The sequence below is a fragment of the Alligator sinensis genome, unplaced genomic scaffold, assembly GCF_000455745.1.
Source record: "Alligator sinensis unplaced genomic scaffold, ASM45574v1 scaffold611_2, whole genome shotgun sequence".
NCBI lineage: Eukaryota > Metazoa > Chordata > Crocodylia > Alligatoridae > Alligator > Alligator sinensis.
Genome location: NW_005841869.1, coordinates 4,535,782 through 4,563,574, shown reverse-complemented (window position 1 = coordinate 4,563,574; position 27,793 = coordinate 4,535,782). Strand labels below are relative to the sequence as shown.

General features: G+C 41.3%; 1 protein-coding gene across 1 annotated transcript in view; it reads right to left on the bottom strand.

Annotated features, from left to right (window-relative positions):
* Positions 1-27,793, bottom strand: part of RALGPS1 (Ral GEF with PH domain and SH3 binding motif 1) — a 203,037-nt gene that overhangs the window by 163,367 nt on the left and 11,877 nt on the right. The window contains exons 2-4 of the mRNA XM_025194588.1: positions 18,322-18,447; positions 12,464-12,571; positions 9,870-9,920 (exon numbers count right to left, since the gene is read on the bottom strand). Of these exons, the coding sequence (XP_025050373.1) occupies positions 9,870-9,920; positions 12,464-12,571; positions 18,322-18,378 (216 nt within the window). The 5' untranslated portion in view covers positions 18,379-18,447. The remainder of the gene's footprint in view (positions 1-9,869; positions 9,921-12,463; positions 12,572-18,321; positions 18,448-27,793) is intronic.

Below are 27,793 nucleotides of genomic sequence, written 5' to 3'. Positions count from 1 at the left end.
GCTAAAGTGCTAAAACCAATTTCTCAAAAAATAACTAAATAAAATCAGAAAGAGAAAGACCCCCCTCCCAATTATCCTTCTAAAGATAAAGCTGGGTGATAACATGAGCCTAGCAAGCAGGGGGGTATAATGCAAACAAAAATTGCATTAGAGCATCATGAGACACCCTCTCACTCTCGTGGCAATACACTGTACTACAACTTCCTGTGTACGTGGGAAATGACGCACAGATCCTGGTTTTCTCTGTTTAAAATTGAAAATTCTCTGATAAAAAAATCCCAAATTCTCCAAATAAAACCTCAAAATCTGCATTTCTCTGCAATTAAAATGAAACGTCACTATCTATATATAAAAAAGCTCAATTGAACACAATGTTTTATTGATGTATTTACAATCTTAAAACAATTTGAAAGCCTAACAGTGTCTCAATCATTATAATAAAATCAATTCTAAATACCTATATATTTTGACATTGCCTGTGCCCCACCCCTCAGACTTACCTGCGGGGAGCTATTCTCCACCACCACTGCCTGCCTGCCACACACGTGGTGCCCGCTCCCCCCAGCCCAAGTGGTCCGCTACAGGCTGGAACTCTGTCAGCCTGCACGGGGAAACCCGCAGTTCCTGCATTTTTCTGCTTCTGCTTTAAAAGGAGAAAAAAAAATCCACATTTTCCCATGGTGAGTGGAAAGCCCAGATCCCCACTGAGCTCTGAAGAGCCCCACGACTCCCCCTGCGTAAGCAGGAAAGAATTCTGGCAGCAAGACAACACTTGGTGTTGGCACGTCCAAAAAGTACTGTTTCCATTTCACAGATTCATAAGTGGCACACGCACCAGTCAGAGAGAAAAGAGCCACAGCAGCAAATCTAGGCCCCGATTCAAGAAAAAACCCTGTTTTGGGGCAATACGTAGGGTCCCTTTACACATTACATTTATGTCTTAATTAAGGCATTAATCACAACCTAATTGGCAGGGGTGCTACATGTGCACCCAATTTCAGGTGCCCTGAAATGGTAAACTAGCCATAAAAGTGTTCCACACACAACATAGAACATTTTTATGGCTGGTTTGCATGGCACCATAACTGAATATGTGGCATGCCTGGGACTCCCCAGGGCCAGGGCTGACTACGAGCTGACTGATGGTCCCAGCCCTGGGGGGCTCGGACTGCAGTCCCGAGGCTGATGCTGAGAATTAGCTAGTTGTCAGGACTGCACCAGGGCATGCTGAGTTGCAGGCATGCAGCCTTCCATCTCCTGGGATCCTGATGCCAGGCTCCCCTTGTGCTGGCCAGTGGAAAGGCACAGCTGGGCACTGGTCTCTGATTCCACAATCACCCCTCCTGCCATGCACCTGGCATGGCACAAAGTGCAATTGTTGGGTTAGCTTGGTCTCATTCCCTTTCACTGTATGAAGATTGACACTTTGGAGTACTTCTGACAGAAGACTGAGCAACATCCAGAGGCAGAGATGAAAGTTTAAATCAGGAAGATTTATTTACAGTGCCATTTGTTATTTCTGTCTTTTAATACATTTTCAAATTTTAATGTATATAGTCATCCTGTTGTTTCTAATTAGAATTTGAAACAAAATTCTGCCTTCATGCAACTAAAAAAAAATCCATATGTATTTATGAACTGGTGTGTGATGTTTACATTTTCTGGATCTTCAGCTTCTTCATGGACTTAGCTTGACAGCCAGTGCTTTGATAATTGCATATAATTTATTTATTTTTTAATCAGAAGGGTGTCTGCTAGCACCAGTAAATTAAATTAAAAAAAAAAAAAAGAAGAGCCTTTCTATTACATACACTCATATACAGAAAATTTAAATTCCCCTGTAATGCAGTCACTTCAGGCTGATTTTTTTTAAATCCAGGATCTCTAACTTACTTTTGGAAATCTTTTAAAAAAAACACAGCTCAAACGCCTGCTCAATTATTAAACTGCAGGAAAGCAATATATTAGACCTAATGCTAAGAAAAATATTTTAATTAATTTTTCTAGTGACGAGCATAACGCAGTTGTCATCATTAAGAAAACCCAGCAGCCTCATTTGGTAACAGCACACACAGTAGTCACAAGACTCCACTGTCCTTCCCACTCTGAGAATACAAAGCAAGCATGGTAACAGCTGGCAACCAGTGACTTTTTAAATGTGTGAAATAAATCTGCAAATCTCCCAGGAGAAGGGAAAGTTTGGTTAGTTAAAAGCCATCCTCACACAGCCATTAATTTTTCTTAAACTATCTATAAGTATTAACAGAGAATAACAGCCGAACAACCGATTCCTGACACAGGTATTTTTGTTAGCTCTCGTCTCTGTTGTGAGGTTTGACATGAAGAGGTGAGGCCTGTTATTGTTTCACGTAAGCCCATCACATCCCTGGGCCGTGGCTCATCTTCGCTTCTGCTTGGACAGAGAATGTGTTTAAACACTTTCCTGTAGAGTTACTGGAACCAGTTTGGTTTTAGAGCTCTCTGAAGAACACTGTCCAACATCAACTGCTTGGTTAGATGCTAGGATTATCTTTGGACATGAATTAACGAATGCTATTGGATCCGTGGCTGTTCCTGCCTATTCCATCAGCAGCTGTAGCAGTGTTTTATTCATTTGCTCAGGCCATGTCTGGAGGGAAAGCATTCTCAGCCATCCATAACCACTGCCTCCAGAACAGAAGACTGCAGCGAGCTCCAGATGGAGCCATGTCAGTAAACACTGGGATGTGTCCGATACAGGAGTGCCTGCCTACTTCGATACTGGGCAACAGAGCATGTCCCCAGGGTGCAGGCAGGGCCTGTTGGCTGCACATGCATCGCACCCAGGGACCTGGGGGCTGGGAGAAGCAGCGGCGTCACTGGGACTGGACACCTGCAACCTGCTGCCATCACGCCCTGCCTGAGCCCCGGGGACACGACCACGCCGCACGCCTCGGCACTGAACACCACGCTCCGCCGCACCCACGACGTGCCCCTGGCTGGGGGGGAGGGGGAGGTACATGTCCCCCCTTCCACTAGATTTCTGTAGATTTTACTGATTTTGTGGTAACCTGGACTGGAGCCACTAAAACACAAGATTTATTTTTGTTTTAAATCACGTGAGGAGAGAAATACAGGGAAGCCACAGAACATTGTACTTCCTAGCACAATAAATAGCTCTTAACAATACTCATTAATTCGGGGGGGCGGGCGGACGGACAGACACGACCCAGACACAGCATCTGTGAAAATCCACATTTGAAAACGACTAACTTCCAGCAATTGCTGCTTAGAGAATTATTAGATAAAGTCATAGTCCACATTTTTATTAATGATGTCCAGCTTAATCAGTGGAGTTTGCAAAAGGCCCGTGTTGCTAGCTTAACTTTACTTGCCAATCAATCAATAAAATAATAAAGCTGGAAAGAAACATGCACACTGACAAAGCAAAGCAAAAGCAACTAAAGAAGAAAACAATGAGGAATAAGATGAAACAGGATTTTAAAATATTGTCTTACTGTAAAAGTTTCTCAAACAGTCATTACAACTGATGTAAGCGGAAAATCTGCATTTTAAAAAATGCCCATCCGCTCCAATTTTCAAAGCAACTGTTTTGATTTTTGGAAACAAAGGCTGCTGCTGCTTTTTTTTTTTTTCTTTTTTAAAGCATACCAACTATATTTTATCTTTGCCCTCTGGACTGCTTCAAAGTAGTATTGGTTGAAAGTTTTCTTATGGCACATTTTTCCACTGTGCAATGCTAATTTGTCAAAAATGGAAATGTTCCTACAACACATTTCAGTTTTAACAAAACTGCTGAATGAAAACAAGGGATTGTGGCAGATCACCCATGTGACCGTCTGATCTCACAGACTGCTGCAGAGGCAGGACTGGCCCACTAGCAGAAACATCAGATATTTCTCAGAAAGCAACAAAAAATAAAACACACCCAACAAAAATGAACAAAAAGGAAGCCAAGCATCACTTGATGACCTTCTATTTGCAATAGCCTACTTTTTAAGCATTATAAAAGGAACGGAAAAACAAATCATGGAGGTCTTTGAACCAGACAGTAGGCGACTCTCCTTATTGTGAATTGCTAGAGCTACTTGATAAACTATCTTTGTCATTTGTTCCAGGGATGCTGGATGTAGCCCATGATGGGCTAAGGATATACAAAGACAAGGTTCTTTGGGTAAATGTGATATCTTTTATTAGACCAACTAAATAGTTGGAAAAAAAATATTTGCAAGCTTTTGGGCACAAACAACCTTCGTCAGGCAGACAGAGCATCTGCAATTGTTTTGTGCTTTCCTGGATGAACAACTCTCATCCATCTTATTTGTACCTGGAAGCTTGCAAAGAAGAATTTTCCAACTATTTTAGCTGGTCTAATAACAGATATCAGGTTTACACAAAGAACCTTGTTGGCCTTTGTCATTTGTTAACACTCTCTAGATTAGAAAAGGCTTTTCTCATTTTGAACCTGAAGTTCTCTATTTGATTTAATAATTATCTCAATTTTTTCCCTTTACATATTTACTATAACATATTTCCATCCTGCCCATGACAACAAAACAAGACAATTTGCATACACAGAGATTAGAGAGTTATGAATATGTTCTTATTTTTAAAAACTTGAAATTAAAGAACATTTACAGGTGCTATACCCAGTCTCAGACATCTAGATGATATTACAATATTTGCAATTTTGACACTTTCAAACAGAGAAAGTTGCTTTTGACATTAATGGCAAAGACAGTTTTAGCATATTAGAAAGATGATTTTTTCAGCAAACATTTAAAACAGTACCTGGGAAATTGGGGAAAAAATACAGATCGATTGTTTAGACACCAACCTACAAATCTTCTCCAAAGAATATACATGCCAGAGTGATATTATAATAGTGTGTAGTCAATTCTCACCTTTAGCGATGTTATCTGTTACAGCCCTAATGGGACCAAGAATCAATTTCATATACTTTTTAAGTTAAACACAGCTGAGAGCAATTATATTGCCAAGCTGTGTCTGCATTAATGGGCCAAGTCTTGATAAAATTAGTCACTTATTATAATCATCAGGGAACAGGGCAGCTATGTGTGATGTTTGCAAACGTCCATTTTCCTTTCACCCTGCCAAACCTTTACTCATCGTCTACATGACTTCCTAGAAGATCAGTGTTTTCAGAAGCTATTTTGGCTTCCAAAACAGGACTGAATCAAACCATTTTTGTTTTAAAAAAAAAGTAATGTCAAACCACATTTCCATTTTCTGTCATCTGTCACACAAATTTAAAACTCAACGAGGACGACACTTGTGAACGACGTCCTAATCTGCTGACAGTATATAGACATTAGTGGCAAAACAGAACATTTCAATAATTCTCACTCAATTAAGTGTATATCCAAGTAATATTGCTTAAATACACCCTATTAGCCACTTTTAATAATATTTCCTCTCTCAGGTCATACCACTTTCACACTCCATAACCCAACGCAGAGTAAGCCACTATGAAACTGAAAAAGGAAAAACATCTGCCATTTACAGACTCACAGATGTGTATGTATGGGAGGGAGGTGTTAGTAAATACCCTTAAATTCATGCAAAATCAAAGGGTTTCAAAAGTTTAGGCAGATCAATGAGCTATAGGCAATTAATGATATTCACAGAATCAGAAGTTGCATTTTCTGTATGTGCTGTTCTTTTCTCTACCCTTCTACGCACGCTCATTTAGTTTTTTCTTTCAAAAAAAGGGATCAGTCTACAACACCATCTCTGGAATATTTGAATTTGCTTTTTCTGTTACCCTCAAAAAAAGACAGCTAACACAATCTTTTCAATTTTCTAAAAAGTGATAAAAGAAGGGATTTCTTTAAAAAAATTCTCTACAGTTGTGAGTTCTCATTTTCTCCTTTCCCTCTGTAAATACTTACAGACCATGAACAAAATCACCTCAAACTTTTCTTTAAGCTAAATAGACTGCGTTTCTTCAATATTTTGCTGTCAAGACTTCCAGGCCTTATGTCATTCGCATAGTTTTCTGTTGTATACTTTCCAATCTGTCATCATATTTTTGAAGTGTGGAGTCCAGAACTGGAAATATTCCAGTAATGGTCTCATTAATTCTGTATGCAGCAGTAACACCTACCCAGTTCCATGTGATTACACTCGCTTTCTCAACCATGCCAAAGTTCATGTTCAGCTGCTTATCTACCATAACCTGAAATTCTTTTTCAAGTGACCTCTTGCCAGAATACAGTGCTCCCTCTTAAGCATAACCTATCTTCTTGGTTCCTAGATGTATGATCTAGTATTTAGCTGTATTAAAATGCATGGTATTCAAGGAAGCATAGTTTGTAGTGCAAACCAGGTAGCTCACTGGAAGTGACCATCCTTATTTGCCATGTATTAACTTTTGGGTCATCTGCAAACGTTGTTAACAACAATCATTGTTTGAGAAAGTGAATGGTATTAGGCTAAGAACTGCAGGACTGCTCTCTTCTTTTAATCAGAAAGTCAGGCAGTGCATATTCCGATGCCTTAACTGAGCCTTCCTTCAAGCCACTTACCTGTGCCAAGCAAACTGAAGAACTCATCAGAAATGCTAATCAAGTCTCCAAAGACCCTATTTTCCAGTAACCTTGCTTTACTGGCACTACATGCCATCCTTGATTCAGTAATGGTTACTAACTGCATCCTGCTTTCATCTTTACATGATTTTATCTGGGATCAAGGTTAAGCTAACTGGCTTGCTTTACAACTGAAAAAAGACTAATGTCTGGGACGCCACCAGTGTTCCAATATTGTTAAATAGCAACATCAATGCTCAGAATGCTCTTCAGTTCAGTTTAAAATGTTTTGAACATAACTATTTGACCATGGTGGGTTTAACCTTACTAGATGTAGATTTTACACCTTCACGCTTCTTTTAACATTTACCTGAATTTAATGACTACTGATTTATAGTCACTGTTATCAAATCTCCCTCATTTTCTACTTGTTATACATTTTCATGTATTGCCCCTTTTATTACCTTTTCTAACTAAGATGTTATTTTAGCCAATCAAGCTTTCCTATGCAATTACAGAATTGGGATTTTGGGACATTTAGTGAAGTTTGCTTATGCCCCATCATATTGTTATTCAGATTCTTAACTCTTTCCTTATGGTCTTTCCTAGTGCTTGTAGGTGTTTTCAGCTTCAGGATGCCAATCATCTTGAAGTCTCCCATCTATGCTATATTTTCTCACATACAACATGCACCTAGTCCTGCCAAAACCATCCCTCCTACCCACCCCAAATTGGGCTGAGTGTATTAAACAAGGAAGCTATTTTGTTTGCTTTCATGCATGCCTCGAAATACTGTTCATGCCATGCGGCTGTCAAGACAGTTGGTTGCCACTTGTGTTTGGTTTAGAAAGCTGAAGAAGCAGAGTCCTGTGTTGACTCTCTTTCAGAAGTAGCTACTGGCCAAGTATTGTATGCCTGTGCATGTAGCAGAAAGTGAGCTGCTGGCAGTATCCTGATAAGGTGTATGATGTGGAAACAGCACTTTATTTACAGGTACTTAGACAAAGTACTATTTAGATTAAAGAAGTAACAGCCTTGCTACTGCCATTGTAAGAGTCCTCCCAGGAAACACAGTGTCCAGGAAGTGTGGCATCCCAGGAGACAGTCTGCCACACCGGGGAGTTCCTGCTACCTCTAACTCCATGTCATACAGTCAGCCATGACTCTGGAAATATCTTTTTCTCCATGTTCTGCCTTCCAAAATCAAGGTGTGTGTTTTTTTGGTGCGTCATCACCACCTGTGCTTGGGCTATCCAAACACTTAGCTCAGGGGTCAGTTACCTCTGTCTGTTGGAAAAAGGTGTAACATCAAATTACCAAATGGAATATAGTATTATATTAGAAAATTATGATGTAATTTTTAGAAACTCAAAAGGAAGTTTTTATTAGTAGGAGCATAGGTATCCCAGCTTATTAAGCAATTAAAATGTATTTAAAGAAGGTCAACATTTGCCAACTATTAATGCACAGACTTCTAGGGGTGCACTGATACAGATTTCTGGGGCGGATACCGGTATCCGATTTTTAAGGAGGCATATCGGCTGAAGCTGATCTGATTTCTGATACAGCGTGGACAGCTGTGTGCAGCTGGTAAGTCTATTGCGGTGGAAGGGGATGAGAGGAGGGAAGAGATGGGGGAAAGGGGGGGGCAGATCAAGGCCCCTGTGGTGAGGGAGGAGTGGGCAGGGACTGGTGGTGCCCGGCTGTGGCAGGGTGGCGGACAGAGCCATGGCTCATCCGAGCGGCACGGGGGCGGGGGCAGGCGGGCGCGGCAGCAGCACAGCTCCTGCACCACTCCCTCCCTCCCTGCCCGGGTGCAGATGTGCACTCCCATGCCCCTTCCCCCCCCCCCCCCCTGCCACCACAACAGACTTACCAGCTGCATGCAGCTCTCCAAGCTGTTGGACTGTGCTCCTCGTTGCCTACATGCTGCGCTGTGGCTGCACTCGTGCACGGGCATTTATCAGCCAAATTATCAGCCCCATCAGGCCGATTTCCGATACGCTCAGTTTTCTTTATATCGGTGCCAATCCAATATCAGACTGATGCATCGGTGCACCTCTACAAACTTCTTATTCTAAATGTAGGAAAAAACTCCTGTAATCTCACCTACCACAATGTGGAAAACTTGGAAAATGCTGGCCTTTTGGTGATCCCTGTAGCCAAAATTGAGAAATTTTATTTTTACAGACGTTAGCCAAAGGCAGTAGCACACATGCTCCTTTTCTCTGAAGATCTTCAAAAGGATGCAAAGGACCTTCAGTCAAAAATGTTTAAATCCTTTTCAAAACTGACGTGTCAACTGGGTTTGTCCTCCTTGCCAATCAAACTACCAAAAAGTCAAAAGAAGGGATATTTCCTACAGAGATATGTTGCAAGATCTTTCTCCCAAGACTAACTTCTGTAAAAATACTTCTATTTTGTGGTGCTGCACCAGCTCTGCACCCCAAGTATAATAGCGATGGCAGTGGCTCCACGCCAGTAGCAATGGAGAACTTGAGTTCCTGGGGCAGGTGAGATTAATCCTCACCACTCCACGCCACCCCCAATCTCCCAGTGGGGTTTTGCTACGAATACCATACTTGCTAGCTATGCCTCCGTGTGCCCAGCAGAATGAGTGCCTGACTTAACATCATTTTTCTAGGTCCTATCATCACAGCACGCTGCTGACAACTAAATAGCAGGTACAAGAGAAAAAGTTATAATCGACAGAACCAGAACAGACTCTCTCCTGTCTGTAGAGAGATCCACCAGATCAAGAGTGAATGTCAAACAAATGTCACATGAATTCAGCACGAGTGGCTTGCACTTCAGCACACATTTCTTACCAGCACCATGCTGACAGTTTTCAGAGGAACTGAACTCTAATTACCTATGAGACCCTTGTAACAAAACCTTGTTTTTTCAAGGGTCCTCGAGGGCAGGGTCTACCAGGTTTCCCCAGACTGCCAAAGCCTTCCACAGAAAAGCTGACAGCTGTGCAGGAAAGTTAGCACGCTTGCCTGATCTTCCAGAACGAGATTTGGAATGCATCATGAAAAGAAGCTAAGCTCTGCTCATGCATGTGGGTGTCTTGAAGCATGAGCTTAAGAAACTGAAGTGAAATGCATTGAATGCAAGTGTCATCTACCTCTCTGGTCTATTCTGGTTATGTTAAGAGGCATCCAGAATGTGCAGGCCCAAGAACTATCGTTCAGTGTTTACATACGTTCACAAGATTAATATCTTCATTCACATTTAAAGGCAACAAATTATCTATCTGATCAGTCCATTATACCCCAACACACCACATACATTAACAGTTAGATTAAGAAAACATACCTCTGGCTGTATAGCTTTAAATACTGGCATATCCATTAATGTAATCTGGCTCTGCAACAGTAAGATTAAAAATCATTTAGTGTAAAAAGAAAACTATTACATTTTTCCATCTGCTTGTTACTGGTGGGTGCAGCCTTCCAGAAGCTCTGACTCATGCATCTGGCCAACACTTTCCCCATGAGCAGATTCACTGCATAATCAGAGAAGTTAAGCTTTTTGGTGATATTCTTGTCCTCCCCTGAAAACCAACAGCTAAGGTGGTCAGCCCCCATGTCAGCAGGTTACTGCACTCTGCAATGCTTCTTACTGAGAAGTTTTGCCCACAAAGGGTTCATTTGCATCTTGTAATGGCTATTATCCAAGGCGAATGCCTATTTTCTCTACTGGCAAGAACTCACCAGTATGAGAAATTTCCTCTCTCATGCTGTTTCACATTTTATGTTTTTAAAAGAAATTGCTCAACTTTAGGAAATGACCTTTACTTGGTTGCACTCCATTTCCCTGGGAATCTAACTGTAACACAGCAATTCTAGCCTCCGTTGACTTACAATGCCATGGGTTTATTTCGCACAGTACTGCCAACAATCAGACCAGACCCTCTGGGCTTGCTTTGATAGCTTCCTCAGTTAAATTATATTAATTCAAGTTACTTGAAATACTTAACAAAGGGAATAGTACATGCCTGAAGTCAATGTAGTGAAAAAGTAATCTGTAATTTACTGGCTATTATTAATTATAGTAAAGATATAATTATCTAGTTCTCTGCTGGGATCAGAACCAGCAGAGATATTTCAGTTGCCACCAGTCCTGTACATCAGTGCTTCTCAAACTATCCGATGTAGTGGACTGGCAATTTTTTTTTCCAGTGGGCCAAGGACCAGTGCCTGGTTCAGCCGGTGGCAGCAACTGCATGTAACAGCACTGCACAAATGCGCGACCGGCTGTTTCTTTCTCTTTCCTCACCTCGCATGACGTGACGTCACCTGGAGTGTTGGAACGTATGAACTGTGGCGCCATGACATATCAATGTTATGCTTCTGAAAATATATTTCTTTCTTTCCTGGCAACTTGCTGCAGACCGGCAACCGGTGACTTGCGGACCGGCAGCGGTCCGCGGATCACCACTTTGAGAAGCACTGCTGTAGACCACGGTATTCAAGTAAAGGGGTATGAGCAGAGCACAAGAGGGCATCAGAGAATGCCTCAAACTAAGAGGTTTTGTGTTTGTTTTAGTTTTAAAAGTTTTCCTGCCTGTGCTTTAAAAAAAATTGCATTTAGTAAATGGGATTTGCTTTAGGTATCTTTGCAAATCCCACAGAGGCCCTTTCTACTTTAGTTGCTGAACTTTTATTCATGGTTGTGGATGACATCTCATTTGGTGGTAAGGCAGAGGGAAGAAACCTTGTAATACTTTTTAAGACATCTGGGTTAGAAGACTCGTGACCATCAGAATATTCTTCTACTGAAATTACCAAAAAAGATGGAGTTTTGCTAGCATGGAAAAAATGGTGAAATTAATTAATGCTGTGTGATCATCTTAAAATGGCTGTGTCCTGACCTGTCTGAGGGCTTGATTCCAGTTCCTTCTTGAAAGGATCAAATGCTTGCTAATTTTTAATTGTACACTTTTATTAACTGTTTCAAACTTCACTCTATTAAATGTTGAAGCTAATTCTTTAGCGCTTGCTCATTCTGTTTTAAGCAGACATCTCAAGTCCTTTTGTAAACTAAACTGTTGCAGCTATTTTAATATTTTATATCCAGCTTTGGTCCTCACACTTGTATGATGATTTGGTGCAGGAAGACAGACTATCAAGATTTATTGCAAAATGACAAAATCACAGAAGTAATGGTGACACGGCTCCAATGTTATAGGGCACTTGCTTCCAAACATGGCATTTTAGGAGCCAAAGCCTTGAGGTACCAATCCATTTTAGGTCCTGTCACACTGTTCAGGGGGCTTGGAACAATTATGCAAATTTGGAGTCCATTTCACTACCCCTCGCTCTTTCACCTTTATGTTTTCTGGCAGAGATTATTAAATATGCAAATGTTTAAATCTGAAGCAAGCAGCCAAACAATACAAGAGCTATATTGGGCCCTTGCTAGCAAAGAACTTTTGCTTTCAGTCTGACCTGATGCCCTTTGCCTAGCAAGTCTTCATCCCTGGTTTCTGAGAAATACCTGCTTCTGTAGGAAAGTGAAAAACTGTGCTAGTAGATGACCAGTTAAGAAAAGGCTAGTGAGGAGGGCTGTGTCTGCCTCACCGAGTGTCGTATCCTAAAAGACTGTGGACATTCATCAGCATCTTAAAAACCATTTTAGAATTTTGGAGGAAATCCAAACAACTTCGTAGTTTCTCTTAAACCTCAAAATCCCCAAATGCTGAATCAGCTCAGTGATGAATACTTCAATGTTGAAGCTTCTGGCTCAAAATGTATATGGTCAGAAACTTGCCTCAGAGTGCTGAAAGTTGACTCGCTTAAAAGGTTTTATTCTAAGACAGAAAAAAGAAATGTTTTATGCTATTTTTATACCCTGCTAGTCTCAAATATTCCACAAGAATAAATTCAGAAATAATATTTTTTACTTACAGCAAACTCCTCAGGAGTTACTTTCAATACGTCAAATACAACCGCATCATAGCTTTTATTGGCATAGTCCGAGCTCCGTCCCTCCAGAGAGTCAGAGCTGCTACTACCCTTCAAAAAGAAAAAAAAAATATAGGAGGGTTATCTGGAAAAATTATAGATTTCAATAAAAACAAAAAGAGAATTATACTGATGCATAAAAATAACTTTTATAAGAACCGTCCAGCAAACAGACTTCATAAAGAACTGTCACGTTTTACTGAAATTCTGTTCTTTGAACATATTTAGTCTAATGTGTCACATGAATATCAGCTGCATATTTTTTCTGTACTTGTATTAAACAAAGGTTAATCAATACTGGCACTTAGTTCTAAAATGCAGGGGGGGAGGAGAATAGGACATCTTTTTTGTAACAGAATGCAAGTTGTATAAAGTTTTTACTGAAAAAAAAATTAAAATTAGCAAATTAGGCAAAAACCATATCAAATAAAGAGAAATCACCTGGGACTTCTGAGTTCACAATCAATGGGATACCTTTAACTTGGAAACCTAGAAATGTGGGGAAAAGGGGAGAGGTGCCATGTCTAAACTTTGCTGCTGCTTTAGAGTCACAGAGAAGTAGGGCTGGAAAGGACCTCCAGGGGTCACATCTAGTCCAAGCCCCTGCCTGAGGCCGGATCAGCCCTCTCCAAACCATCCCAGAGAAACCAAAAACTAAGTTCTGCATGAGTAATAGCCTATTGACAATCCAAAACCTGTCCCAACCTAAATGCAACCCCAGTGCTTATTTATGTCCTGATCATCCGTCATTTACCTCCCAGCTCAATGCCTAGCCTACAGTGCTCGACAAATCAACCGACTTCTGAATGCCTACACTGTCACCCACTACATCGGCATTTAATCTTCACATTCTTGATTTCAAAGCTCTGCAACAGTTCTGTCTACTCCACCTAGTGAACTTGTTCCTTCCTGCAATTCATCACTAGCAGTAAGCCTACATAAAAAAAGTAATGGTCCCATTCTACTCATTTTTTATGTTAGACAGCACGTGTTCACAAGTATAAAATTCCATATTTCAGTTGTCTAGGGAAGGGTCACTTGGATGAGCCAGAATACCAGAAGTTTTGACCTCATCTTTCAATGACTGGTATTTATATTTTTGTGCCTTTCACAAACGCTGTTATGGGGCATGGCCCAACTCTACTACCTTAGAAGGCAATCAAGTATTTGCTCCGCTTTCCTTGAATGACAATAGCAGGTTTAAAAGGTCATTTTAGGCAGTCATAATAATAGCATTAAGGTTTCTAACACTGCAAACTCAAGTCCCATCTATAATATATCTTTCAGCTTGAAACACTGTAGTCCTCCATGTATACCCTATGTCACTAGACTAGGCTAGTTTTATAGTTTGCCCACATTGGCATTTCCTAATGATGACAGACAGCAAAACTGAGATGTTCCATTTTGGTCACTTGTCATTTTCATTTGTGCTTGTGTTGCACAGGGGCAGACTGGAAGGTTGAGAAGAATCGCTAATAAGCTCTTTGGGATATGGACTATATTTTTTGTATTTGTCAAGTACATTGCCAAGCATCTTGTTTGTTAACATTTTGCCTGTTCAGGAGACAATGAGGGGAGAGACAGGCTCATTGGAGACTATGGTGAAATGCTACTAGAACAATGTGTGTTAACAGGATTACAGTGAACACTACACTTCACAAGAGTCAAAATCCCATTTCTCTATAGAGGAAACCATGTATTGCAAGTCTCAAGGACTAGAGTCTCCTTGCGGCTGATAAAATGGTCTCAAATTAATCTAAATGTTTGAGTACTTTGAATCTACACTGAATCAAAGGGTTATTTTGATTAATAAACTTCTTTATTTCACCTATACGGATGTGTTAAGTTTTTGTGGCTTCTTCCAACCTCATGAACCTGGAAATATCATCATGTACCAGAAATTCTGATATATACTTTTTATTGATTCCTACTTATTTTAGCCTTCCCAAGATGGTAGTGTCTGGAAAAAAACTGTCCACAGAGTTACTGGAATTTACAGTATATTCAAGCCAGTAAGGAAACCAAAAAGGTCAACAACAGAACTGTGAGGTCAACTTTGGGTAGTAACAAACCAGCTCATTTAAATAATCCTGCATCATTAATTACAGGCCTTGAAAAATGCAGTCATTATATTCTACAAAACTGAAAGAGGACAGAGACTGGTGACTGTGTACCCTGTGGTTAGAATTTCCACCGTGTTCAAAAAAATGGAAGACCCATGCTTATTGCCCTGCATTTGTTTGGCATCTTGTATAATCATCTTATTCAGCAACTACAGTTAATTCAAAAAGTCATTTTAGAAATGGTTATACAACACTGTTAGAGGACGGTCTTGTGGTTACAGCACTGTACTAGGAATCAGGAGATCCGTGTTTAATTTCAAGTCTACCACAAACTTCCTGTGCAACCCTAGGCAAGTTGCTAACATTAATCAATAATAAAATCATTGAATCCTCAAAATGACAACACTCAGATAGATGTGAACAGCTTTGGCTTGGCTAGGAGCAGAGGTAAAAAACACCTCCAAACAGGTGAAAATGACACAAATCTCACAGGAAGAATCATGAGGTTGGAATGGATCCAGTCTAACTCCCAATTTAGTATTCCTCTCTTTTTGCACTTAAAACTTCAGTCTTTAAAAGTAAGGCAGAGACCATTACAGAGTATGTACATTAGCTGAAAACCTGACAAAGAATTAAGAAGTCATTTTCCTTGCCCAATTCAAATACTGCACTGCTGGATAACGAAGAGAGTAACAGCTCCCTAGTCTGCACCACGATTCATTCACTATAAGCAGTGATATCTTACTCTGAACCAAGTGAAAAAGTATAGTTCTACAGATAAGACGCTGCCCCAGGACTCAGGGGATCCACGCTCTGTCACTTACTCTACCACAAATTTCCAGGATGACCAGGGACAACAAATTGCTTAAGAGCTGCTCTGCGCTGCAGTTCCTCACTTGCAAAATGTGGATAATGCTTCTCTACTTTAGGGGGAAACTTTGGAGATGAATTCATCAACGTTTGCAGGAGCATGCAAGTACCAGCATAGGCAGATTTCTTTAGAGTTCACAACCTTCCCAATAGCCAATGTATGCCTAGCCAGAAAAGATGTTCCAACTGCGCCCACAGCTATATACCAAAGGCCGTGGCTTCAATTGCAACCTGCTGCTAAGAACAACCCATAAGCTGTGACCTACCTGCCCTCTGTCTCCATCACTCTGAGTGATCATCACAAGGCTTTGTCTGCACTAAAAAAACCCCCCAAAAAACCGGACAATTTTCTGGTAAAAAAAAAAAAAAAAAAAAAAAAAATCTGCCGACAGTAGCAAAAGTTTTGTTTTAAAAAAGTCAGAGCCTTGTGTATACAACTGTTTCTACTGTTGCTACCATTCATGTCACCGCACTGGTGATGAATTATGCTTCCAATTTTCTTCCAAGTGTAGATGCAGTCCAAGAATCTGGCCTGTATTTTCTGAAGCTTAATTAACTTGGATTGGGAAAATGCAAAGACTTCAAGAGGTGTGCATCTGTAGAAAAATACGTGGTTTCTTTCAAAAGATCTCTAAAGCTGCCTACTGCCTTTTCCTTTTGAAGATGGCAGAAGAGTACACACTTTGGACTCCATAATTGACACCGAGCCAACAGAAGAAAGTCCCCATCTTATTTAATATTTTATCTGCTTTTTAAAGTTATTTTGTTTTTTACTGTAAGTTGCCCTGAGCCTTTTTTGGGAAGGGTGGACTATAAAATATAGCTCTACCCTCCTTTAAGATTCCAAACCTAATAGTATCAATAACCCAAATGTGTGAAGTATTGGAGGATCCAGACAAGGAAAAGGCACTGGAAAGCCTCCGTCTCATAAGTGTGTCTTTGAATAAAGACCTTTTAGAGCCTGGCCTACTGTTAGAAGAAAAGGAATGTAATAGCCCTGAATAAAAAAAGTTCAGTTTATAAATGTGACAAAGCAGGGTAATTACTACTACGAAATTCAAGTTGATGTAACTGCAGCATGTTCCTTTGAGAATGAACTCTTGAGTCTGAATTCTGGCATGTGAATTTTGGATGTTTTGTAGGGCCTTTAACATGATAATATCGAGCAGCTCACTGCTGTGTTTCTCTTGAAGGCTGAAGTAACTACCAGAGGGTACGACAGACGTTCATAAACAAAACTATGGGGTCGTTCCAAGAAAACAAAAGGGAAACAGTATGACCAGATACAGCGGGTCACCGAGCTTACGGAATTATATCTTAAGAAATGCAAGAGACCTATCACTTCACTCCCCGAAGTGAGGGCATGATTATTCTCGAGGCGCTATGATACAGCGACTGCGACGATGCACTTAAGGTTCCGTTCCAGTTTGCACAGAGCAGGGAACTCTACTTGATGTGGAAAAACATGCATTAGCTTCAGCGTTTTACCACACAATCCATCTTGAAAAGCTTAAATTTAAAAATTTAAGATAATCAATTCATTTCTAAATTCTAATAAATTAAAAGTTGTCCTAAAAATAAGTATTTTGAATCTCATGATTATTCTGGACATGTTAGCTTAATGATTACAAACTGAAGAAAATAAAATAATGACGTTATCCTAGAGCCACGTATACATTTTGTTTTATTAGTTCCAAAACCAAGATTTATTATGATTATTTCCTTTCTACAGCGTTTTACGGGGAAGCTTTTTTTTTAACAATTTAGAACAGCAATATAAAATTGTGTTTTGACCAATACTTTTTAAAGTTCTTTCCTGGAAGGATAAAAAATGGATTGTGTTAGTGTCCACAGGCTTTGGCCCTGTGATCTTTTGCATCTTATCTTGGTGGATTTTTTTTTTTTAATTATTTTTTTTTTAAAGAAAAAGCCCCTTTGAAGCCATTCAGTTCACTCCTTAACCAGCTGAACAGAATCATGGAGACCAAGATCTCAAAGTGTTTCTCTTCTCTGATTAAGATTAAATTGTGTATAAAAGGAGCCACTGCTATTTAAAAGATTTTATACTTGGCTAAGAGGGCCAGCTGGTTTTAAAGGCTTTGCTTTTCAACTTGTAAAACTGATTCAAAGTTTTCAAATCAAAGCGTTTTTGACAGGAAAAGGGCCTAAAACCAGAATAATTTCTCAAAGCTTAAGTTTTAATTTTCAGATACTCAAAACACATCTGGTGTTTTGAAATTTACTGCTCTTTTGGTTCAGCACAAAACTCAAACATTCAGTAGTCTCCATGAAAGGGAAAGACGCCCAAGATCTCGAATTCCAGGGCAGTCTGCCTAGAGCTACACACCCTGGAAGCCCTGGCTGCACTGGAGCGGGGAGCCCAAGCTAGATGATCTAGCAGGAAACTGGACAATTATTGCAAGTTGCACGACAGGTCCACTTGGCTTCTAGAAAAACTGAATCAAAATCAAACCATGTCTACACAATATATTGTTTTAGATGAATTGACTAATTCCACTGAAAACGTAGTCACCATTTTTTCCAACCAACTGTTTGGATGGGACTTAGCATTCCCTTATTTGGGCTGTGTAGCTATACTTGTGAGTTGAAATAAAGGACTTCAGCAAATAAACAAAGACCACTTTAGATCTATCTGCTTGTTATAACAACTGTGAAAAGCATGGAAAAAATAATTCTGGATGGGCTGTGAATGCTCAGAATGACAGCATCCAAGCTGACTTTGCTGTCACAATCCATCCTCTTCCTAAGAAATGAATCTGGTAGAAAAGATTTCTATGGAAGCCAAAATAAGCTACAACTTCTGTTCTGAAGAAGTAGCTAGTAATGAAAATAAACATGTTCGTATACCTCTGGAGTGGCGGAGGTCACCGTCACATTGGCCATGAGGCCATCCCTTTTATACATGCTCTCCCCAAGACGCAGGAATCTCAGCTCAGCCACCACCGGTGACGCAACATGATGGACGGACAACTCCTGCAAAGCAAATGCATTTATGAATAAAAAAATCGATTAAAGAGATTTAAATAGTCTCCCGTGCAAGGAGTGGTGACTCTATGGGACAGAAAAAGGCCTTCTGAAGGTGGGAAAAAGTACAAATTAAAAAGGAGTAGTTGTGAATTTCTCCTAAAGCTACCTCAGTATTTTCTCAAGTCAATACAGAAAATAAGCTTCATAACTTATCATTTGTCTAGATTCAGGTTTTACACAAGGTACACATGCAAGGGTGTCTATCCAGGGCTGCCAGGACTCACGACTAACATACAAAAACCAAGAACAAAGGAGATACAAAGTAAGAACTGACCAAAACTGCTATATTTCTTGCTCCTGCTTTATCACATATCATTTGACCATGAATTATGGGACTGATGCAGCTTTAAAACCCAGGAGACCTTTGGCAGTTCCCCAATATACACATCCTATTCTCACCTACCTGAGCACTCTGCTAACGCCTCCTGAGACAGGCCTTGCAGCATCCTCATCGGTGGGCAGATGTATTCTCCAGAGGCGGTCTGCCCCTTCCCTCGACAGGGAGATCAAAATCAAGGCCATGTGCAAAGCACAACAGTGGCCAGGAAGCCAAGCTGCTCACAGATTTATAGATCAAAACCAGGAGCAGGCAGTGCAAAAAACACAAAACCCCCAACCCCCCCCAGAGCACTGATAACATATGGTGTCACCATGAGGCACCATTTAGTTTGTTTCCATATGGATCTAAGGTAGTGGTTCTCAACCTTTTGGGGCTCGAGGCACCCCTTGGAAAATGCCAGGTCTTACTTTTCACTCCTTTTTTTGCCTGCAGGAAAATAATGTTTTTTTCCCTACAGCAATGAGCTCAGGAAGGCCACAACTATGGATTTCTATTTGAAATGTCTTGGTTTATCTTGTAAATCATGTTTGTAAACCTAACAGTGCTAAATTGCGTGGCACCCCACAGCACCCGTGAAAGGATCTCAAGGAACCTCAGGATGCCATGGCACCCTTGTTGAGAATCACCCATCTAAGGGGCAATCCAAATAGCGCACACCGCTTCAATCCTGCTCGGAGGCAACAAAGATGGGGGCAGAGCAGGAAGATTCTCACGCAAAACGGGCATTTACAATCCCTGGCAAAACACAAACAGGAACAAGACGGCCAACGATCCTGGGCTCTGACAGACTACTCCGAAAGACCACGAGACGCTCACCCCACTCCCCACTTCCAGAGCAAAGGGAGGGCAAAGATGTGACCTGCAACTGGGTACCCATATTAATTAGCATGCTTAACCAGCAGATGATTTTCAACACAGAAAGCTTGGTCTGCTATTCAGAACATAATATTTAAATTGGCTCAACACGCACTTTAATACGTTGTCACCTGTGTAAGTACTTGATTAGTGTATCAAGTCAATAAATTATATTAAAAATATAAAACAGATTTGCAAGGCACTTTAAAAAAAATAATCGACCATACAAGCAAGATTACAGGGATTTCACGGAAACATGGAATTTAAATTTACACTTCTCTCAGTGTTCGTAAATGTGGGACTACATTTTATTTTAAAAAAGAATCAGAGATTTATCAGTCTAGCTGAATAGTGAAGATGCAGAAGTTTCATGTTTTATCATAAATGTATGTAGATGAAAAACTTCTTCTCGAACAGTTCTAATATTAACCTATGCAACGAAGTCAACGTGCTGAAGTTTCAGTTCTAACAAGCCTTCGGCACCCTTCACATGCTTGTTCTGGTGCTGCTCAGAAAAAGGCTACCAGCATGTACAGCAGAGCCGTCATCTCATCTGGGGCCTCTCTGCGCCGCAGCAATACACTTACAGTAATTCAGTGCTGCGATAAAACAGGGATGAACTGTTCACCATGGATAGGTTACAATTTATAATGACACTTCATGTTTACCTGCACCACAAATTGAAACCAACTGCTCATTCAAATTCTGTTCTCAACCAGAATAAAAAAAATCTGCTTTATACAGACAGTCACCAGAGCACCCAGGACAATCTTGATTCTCACCAATAAGTTAACAGCTTGAAAGGGACCTTTCATCAGCGGTGCAACAAAAAATGAATTTTTGCCAAGGTCCTCTATTAAAACGTTTTAGACAACACCGTACACTCCTTCCTTTCCACCCATTTACTGAAAATACTGTCACTTTAGGCCCTGCAATCACCTATTTAAAACGACAAGTTTCTACAGGCACAAACCAGATCTGTGTTTTCTACAGAGCCAAGAACACTTTTGTTCTGTTAGCAGACAGTTCTGTTGGCCAAACCAAGTGCCCAAAGTTAGAAAAATACCAGAATTCATCTGCTCCTTGTGCTGATGATTTATGTTAGGAACCTACTTAAAAAAAAAAAAAATCGCAGTTTCGCAATTTTTGTGGAAGCCATGAAAAACAGCGTTCTCTGTAAAAAATGGCACTGGCTGTGATGTCCCAGAAGATCAACCAACCCCCCCATCCCTCCCAAAAAACAAAACAACAACTTAATACAAATAGAGTGGTGTCTCCCCAGGGGCACCAGTGGTCCTTGCTGCTGCTGCTGCTGCGGCGGCCTGGCCTTGCAGCCTGCCTGGGAGGGGGAGGCACCGGCCAGCGGGTGGGGCGCACAAAGGGCAGCAGCCCCCACCTCCCTCTCTGCCAATCAGCACCAAGGGGCGGGGCTGTGCCAAGGGCAGCCAGCAGTCAAGATGGTGGCCGCCCCCTCATTCCTCCTCCTCCTCCTCCCAGGGCCTCCCTGCCAATCAGCACTGAGGGGCGGGGCTTCCCTGTCAATCAGCACTGAGGGGTGGGGCTGCCGCCACAAAAGGCTAGTAAAAAACTCAGCTCTTCGGGCCACGACCGAGCTGTGGAAATTGCTCTCTCCCCGCGAGTCTGGTAGGCCCCTATTTATGTTGCACTACTGCATACTAGCTCTTCCACAGCACAGCCCTGCCTCGCTCGCTGCACAAATTGCACAGAGGACAGTGAACGAGGCATCTAGTTCAATATTTCTTTTTTATCCTCAGCCTTTAGAGTCTCCCACACCTTCATGTATGGTACAGTACCAAAATGCTACGCTGAGCGTGAAATACTGTACATCACTCATCATGACATCATTGTCCAGCACCATGACATCTGAATGCCTCACAAAATTAATTCAAGGCACTTCCTGAGCAGTAAGGAGGCACTGTTATGCTAATCTGTAAAAATGACAACTAAGGCACAGAAATTATGGACCAAACATTCAAAAGCATCCACTCAGTTTGGGTGCTTCACATATTGAGAAACCTGGTATCCAGTTTTTCAGAGGGGTTCTGTTCCCGAATTTCTCACCGACTTCAGATCCAATCGAGTCCCCAGAACCTGGGCAAATCGTTCCGGTTATCGCTCAGCCGAGGAATTCGGAACACAGCATCAGCGGACACTTGGGCACGCAGGGACAGGAGCGCGGCCCAGGTCTGGTGAACGCCGGCCCATCAAACCGCTCTCCGCCACCCTGCAGTCCACGCTGCCGTTCACAAACGCGTCACGGATGGAAGAGACCCCGGAGGAAGGGGAGCGCGGCCTGAATTTCGTGCTGGCGTTTCGGGGCTTTCTGGCTCTGGACTTGGCATCAACCACAGCGCTCGTTTAGACAGGGACTTCCCCGTGGAATTTCCTAGGACCTGTTTGGGGCGTCTTTTGTTTTTAAGAAGATGGCGGAGAAGGAGAAATCTGACTGGATTTTTAAGCCTTCCTTCACCTGGGTCATGGACAGGGCTGGTCACCACAGAGATCTTTTCTACTTGGACCAGCGGAGCAACTCCATCAGCCGCGTGCGGCAGGAGCTTCTCAGCCTCAGCCATGAGGGGACGGGGGAGAGACACTTGGCCGTGGCTTGTGCAGCTCTCAGTTAAGAGGGGACGGGGCTTGGATTCAAACAGAGGTTTTAAATGGCATCTTTCCTTTTACAGGATTAGACGGTTAATTGTGGTCTATAGTTGTGTGACAAGATACAAATGGCTTACTTCTATGGCAATGACCACTGTTAAAAATCTTTCTTCTTTTTTAAATCAAACTTAAAGGGAACACTCTTAAAACAGCTAAAGCATTTGTAATTCTGTAAGCACGACTTTATTTCCCTTATTTTCTTTCCCGTGGTGAAACAGTCTAACAAGCTGCAAAAGGCTACAATTTCTATCCTGCTTCTTATCTGTAAATCGGAAAATACACATTAGAGTTTTGAAAATAACATGTATTTACAATTTTGCTTACTGAAGGTCTAGCTACTGCCAAAAACTGAGTAATTTCTTGAGAACTCGCAGATAAATTTCAGATGCATGTATACAAAAGCACAGAACAATAAAACCCGCTCTCCACTGGACATCAATTGCCTCTCTGTTACTTCAACTAGAAGTCCTAGCCTTGGATATTCTAAAGCAGGAAAGAATACAGAAATACAGAGGAGTAAGACCACATGATCTAATGGCCCTTACTGGAATTAATTTCTATGAAACTGCCATCACCAGGAAAGTGGTAGAGAGAATGCGTACCTGAATAATTCCACTGATTGTTTCTGTTATTCATTTGCTCAAGGCATCTGGGAAAGGGAAGAGCCAAACCAAAGATAGGGGTAGTTAAGATACTAGCCGGAAAAGCACATATTTAACCAAAACAGAGGCTTGGTGAGAGGCAGACAGACTTTGCTGCTCCTCACAAAACAGAGAGCAGAAAGAAGTAAAAATCCTGATCACACCCAAGTCAGCTATACTTTACCCACTAAAGTGCCTGTAAATAGAATCTCCCTTTCTTAAAACGTCTTTTTAAACAAATCCTCTCTTTTTCAGACTAAGGCAAAACTACCACAATCAATGCTGTGACAGGCAGGAACATAGGGAGGACCATATCTATTGCAGAGAATTAGACAAAAAGTGTCTTACCTAGTGTCCTACCTAATATTTCATTTTCTGGCTTGAGCAGATACTGCAAGCAGATCCCTCAAACTTTTACAGTAAAAAACACACCACGTCCTTTCCATCTCATTCCACTCAACAGATTCTAAAAATGCATATCTGTACCAACCCCTCCCTCTGGACCATATAAAATATCTAGACAAGATGCAGGGTATATGGCCTTATCACCTACCCACATCCCAAATAAAACCTTACTAATTAAAATCTTGTGGATGCATTGGCTGAGTCACAGTTTGTTTTTGCCAAGAGTTTCCATAATTGGAGCCAAGCACACTGCTGTCTAGCTTACTGAAAGGAAGCACTGCCATAACATTACATGTTCCTTTGCTAAGGCCTGGTATACAGTTAAAAAGGTCACCAATTTAGTTAAAATCTGCTTACAAATCAATCTAGTTAAGGTAGTGCAAATTCTAAATATAAAACACAAATTGGCCTTACATAATTTTGCTTTCATTGGGTGCACCTACATGTGCTGTTATGGTTAGGAAATATACTCTAGCACAGTTTGAGTCAGAGTCAGATGCTCCCAGGCACAACGTCTGCACATGCATCCGGGACCACAACACTTTGGTCCAGGGTGGAGCAGCCTCTCGTTGGCAGCAGGTTGGGGGAGCGGGGTCACCCCTAGCCATTGGGTGGCAGAAGGGCTGGCTGGGGCATGAGGGTGCTAAAATGCAGTACGAGGCAGCAGGCAGCCCCCCACACTTCAGCATCCTCATGGCCCAGCCAGTCCCTGTCATCGTCTACACATGTGTTTCAGCGTGCATAATTACTCCTCTGTATGACAGTACTTGTCCCCAGTACTACTATCCTACGGTGGAGTCAATTTACTGCGCCCAAATACCGGTGCAGGTATAGACTGTGATGCTTTACTGCAGAGCTATATAGTCAACTCCGCAGTAAAGCGCACATATAGATGTACCCATTGGTTGCCAAAATAACTGGTTCAGACCAGTTTATTTTAAGCTATAATTAGGGCTTATGTCCTCTTAACTAGGCTAATCTATATACCAAGTCAATTAAGTGATTCTTCTGATACAAACACAGAGATTCATGCTCACAGAGAAGGAGACCTTTGTACCTGTAGCGTCCCTTTCAGTTCACCTGTAAGTTCTCAGCAACTAAGTACAGCACAGGACCCTCCTTTCCACCAACTGAGTGGAACAGCAGCTGACACTGCAATCAATGCAATATGCATGATGCAGCTGTTTTCATACCCTGAACCCATTTGCAACTATGCTGTAAATTACTATCCTATATAATCTTGTCCTTCTGGCCACTAAGTTCTAATTCCTGCTTTTTCTTCTTGCTGGACACAGTAAGGCACAAGCTATGCAGACACCCAGGACGGTGCAAAAAACCGACTGTCAGAGTATCTTCCACACCATGGACCCTCTCTAAGGCCAAGCAGGCAGCAGCAGGCAGGCTACTCTACCTTTACACTCTTGGCTTGGGAGCATAACAACATTCAAGGTACATGCAAGACCCCAATGGATGGCACTGACTCCAATATCAGGCATCAGTCAGTTGAACTGCCAGTTAACCCATCTGAAATCAAGCTCTGAGAAAGCAGCATTCTTACGCTTGAACCAAGAAGTAACTCTTGAAAGTTAAAATTAGAGATCAGTTATTGTAGAATTTGCCCACCTCAAAGAGATGAACCACACAAAACCACTTTCATACGTCCACACAAAGGTACCTAGTTCAATATGAACAAGTTGCACTGCTCCATCGTTCTACACCTGCAACATGAAAGCCTCCACCCAGAGACCCCTTGCCCCTCTTTGCTAACATTTACCAACACAGAACAGGCAAGCAGCTAGAGTACTCCTGGAGACAGAGGTGGCCTCCAACTCACTTGATCACACTTCTAGCCTGTGCATGGACAAACCAACCTCTCTTCCTCACACCAACATGAAAAAGCCACTATACTTCAAACACCACCGATATCTTCTCATTAAGGTAACCAAGAAGCATCTTCCTTACTCCTGGTTCCTCACAGAGGGAGCTATAATTCCTGAGCACTGGTAGACAGCAGTGTATCTCCAGGTCTGGAACTGCTCCTCTTAATGGTCCTTAAGAGATACTGAAGTGGAAAAGCAATTCTCATGATGTAATTTCTGGAAAATGTGGCATTCATATCAGGTCCATGTCTCTTCCTTCTCCGCCTTCTTGACTGGGCTTTATGATGTGCGGGGGCTCAAAAATGCTCTGAAATGGGGAAAGGAAAAACCCAGATGTGACCTTGCATCAGATCCAAACTGAGTTTTACTGCTGGTTTTAATAGGAAACAAACTAACAACCAACAACAAAAATAGAGGGAGTTGCTCTGATTCATGCAGTCAAGTTTTTTTCAGCATTTTAGCACATTGGGGTAATTGGGTGCCGTGCCTTCCCTGAAACTGCCCTATCTGTAGGATACTTTCCACAAGCTATAGAAGGGTGGTTATATTGAGCATCTGCTACTTGAAGTGGTGCTTCTCAACCAACAAACAAAATAAGCCTCTAAATCCCTCTGTCTTGAGTTTAATGAGTTGGTTTCCTCTAGATTAGGAGAGTCTGGTCAGTCTCCAGATGCAAGTTGACGATATGAAGACACCAGAGTCACCTCTGCTTTCCCCTTTATCTTCTGAATTACTCAGGAGAACATTGCTAATGGGAGATAAGAGCCATACTGCAATCCTTTTCCTGAAAGTTAAAATGTCTCTCTGACCATATATTAATCTCTTCTTCTAGAGGAAATGTTTATCATCTTTGCTTCCGGACTAAGAAGTCACACCTCCTATATTTGATCTGAAGACTTAAAACAGAAATTGTGTTTCAAGCCAGCCCTTCTTCTTTCACTTTGCTGCAGAATTCACTCTCCAACGAGGAGAATCAGATTGTAAGCAAACCATCTATAACAGAGAATAGTCTTCTCCATTCCCATCATTTCCAGATATTTGCATAGTATTTATTCTCCCTCACGTTTAATTTTTGGAATGTCACTGTTAAAACTTTCCAAGTTAAATGAAGAGGTTTCCATGCTTTTCTGGGGTAGTCAGACATGTCTATAATTACCGTTTTATAATAGAAGTGACACACCATGGCAGCCTAGAAATATCCAAAGAGGGGAAAGTCCCTAGATACAGACTGTAGCAAGTGCCCATCTGAAACCTGCCTGGAAGGAGGTACGTTGGGGACACTCAGGCAAGTCTGGGTGAAGCCAATGCAGTCTCCAGGAGGATCAAACGGTAACAATTTAAAGCTACTTCATTCCTTTCCACTATGTTTAAATTGCATTGGCTTTACTCCTGTAGTTGATTCTCCTTAACCTTCCTGAGTTCCTAACTTCCGCATCCAATTATCTCTCTTCAAAGTCCGTTTTCAGAGTGCAAGACTTCTCAGCTCCTCAGATATTGATTCCACAAAGGGGAGATGAAAAAGGTCCAAGCCCTGCATGGTAAAAGCGATGATTCATACCACACTGCTACTTGTGATACTTCAAATTTCTTTCCGATATTCTGCCTCAGTTTATAAAGGACTATCATAAATATCATTGCTGAGCCTCTGTTCATTAATGAATAATCCCTTGGACAAGAATATTAGCTATGCTTTCTAATGCAAAGTAAGAATCTCTACACAGCAATAATAAAATAGGTAAAACAGCTACATTTTCCTTCCCAAAATGGAAATGCCACAGGTCCTTTCCTTGTAAAATAGTGGCTGCCAATTTTTTACATCTTCTGTATATAAAATTATAGAAAACAGGACTGGAATAGATCACCTAGCCCATTTTCTGTCCCAAGGCAAGATCAACTACCTAACCCTTTTCCTGACAGGTTTTTGTCTAAACTGTTCACAGACATCGCTGACGACAGAGATTCCACCATCTAAGTAAACTATTCTGGTGCATTCCTAATGTCTAAAGTAAGTCTCCCTTCTTGTAATTTTAGCCCAGTTACTGCTTCTTTGAACTCCAGGGGATATGAAGAACAATTTACTGCCTTCCTCTTTACAGCAACATTTTACACAATTGGATACTTGTGTTTCCCCTTAGCCCTCTCTAATAAAGTAATAAAGTACTGCTCAGCCATAAATAGGAATTATAGTCAGTAAGTGCAGAATAATGGGTCTTTATATTTATATTGCAGAAGATCCTACCAAACAAATGACTGTGTGAAGTATGCATTTACAGCAAGCTTTTCACTGCAAATGAGAGACACACATTCTAGCCTGCTTTATGCAACAGTACCACCTAGTGTCAAAACTTTATGAAAAGCATAAAAGAAAGTTCCTGAGACAATGTCCTTAGTGTGGCTAATACTGAGCAATGAATACACTAAAGAGATAATTCTGTAATATTTCACAGCAGAGAGAAAGAGAGCGCGTGCCACCCTCTGTCTCATTAATAGTA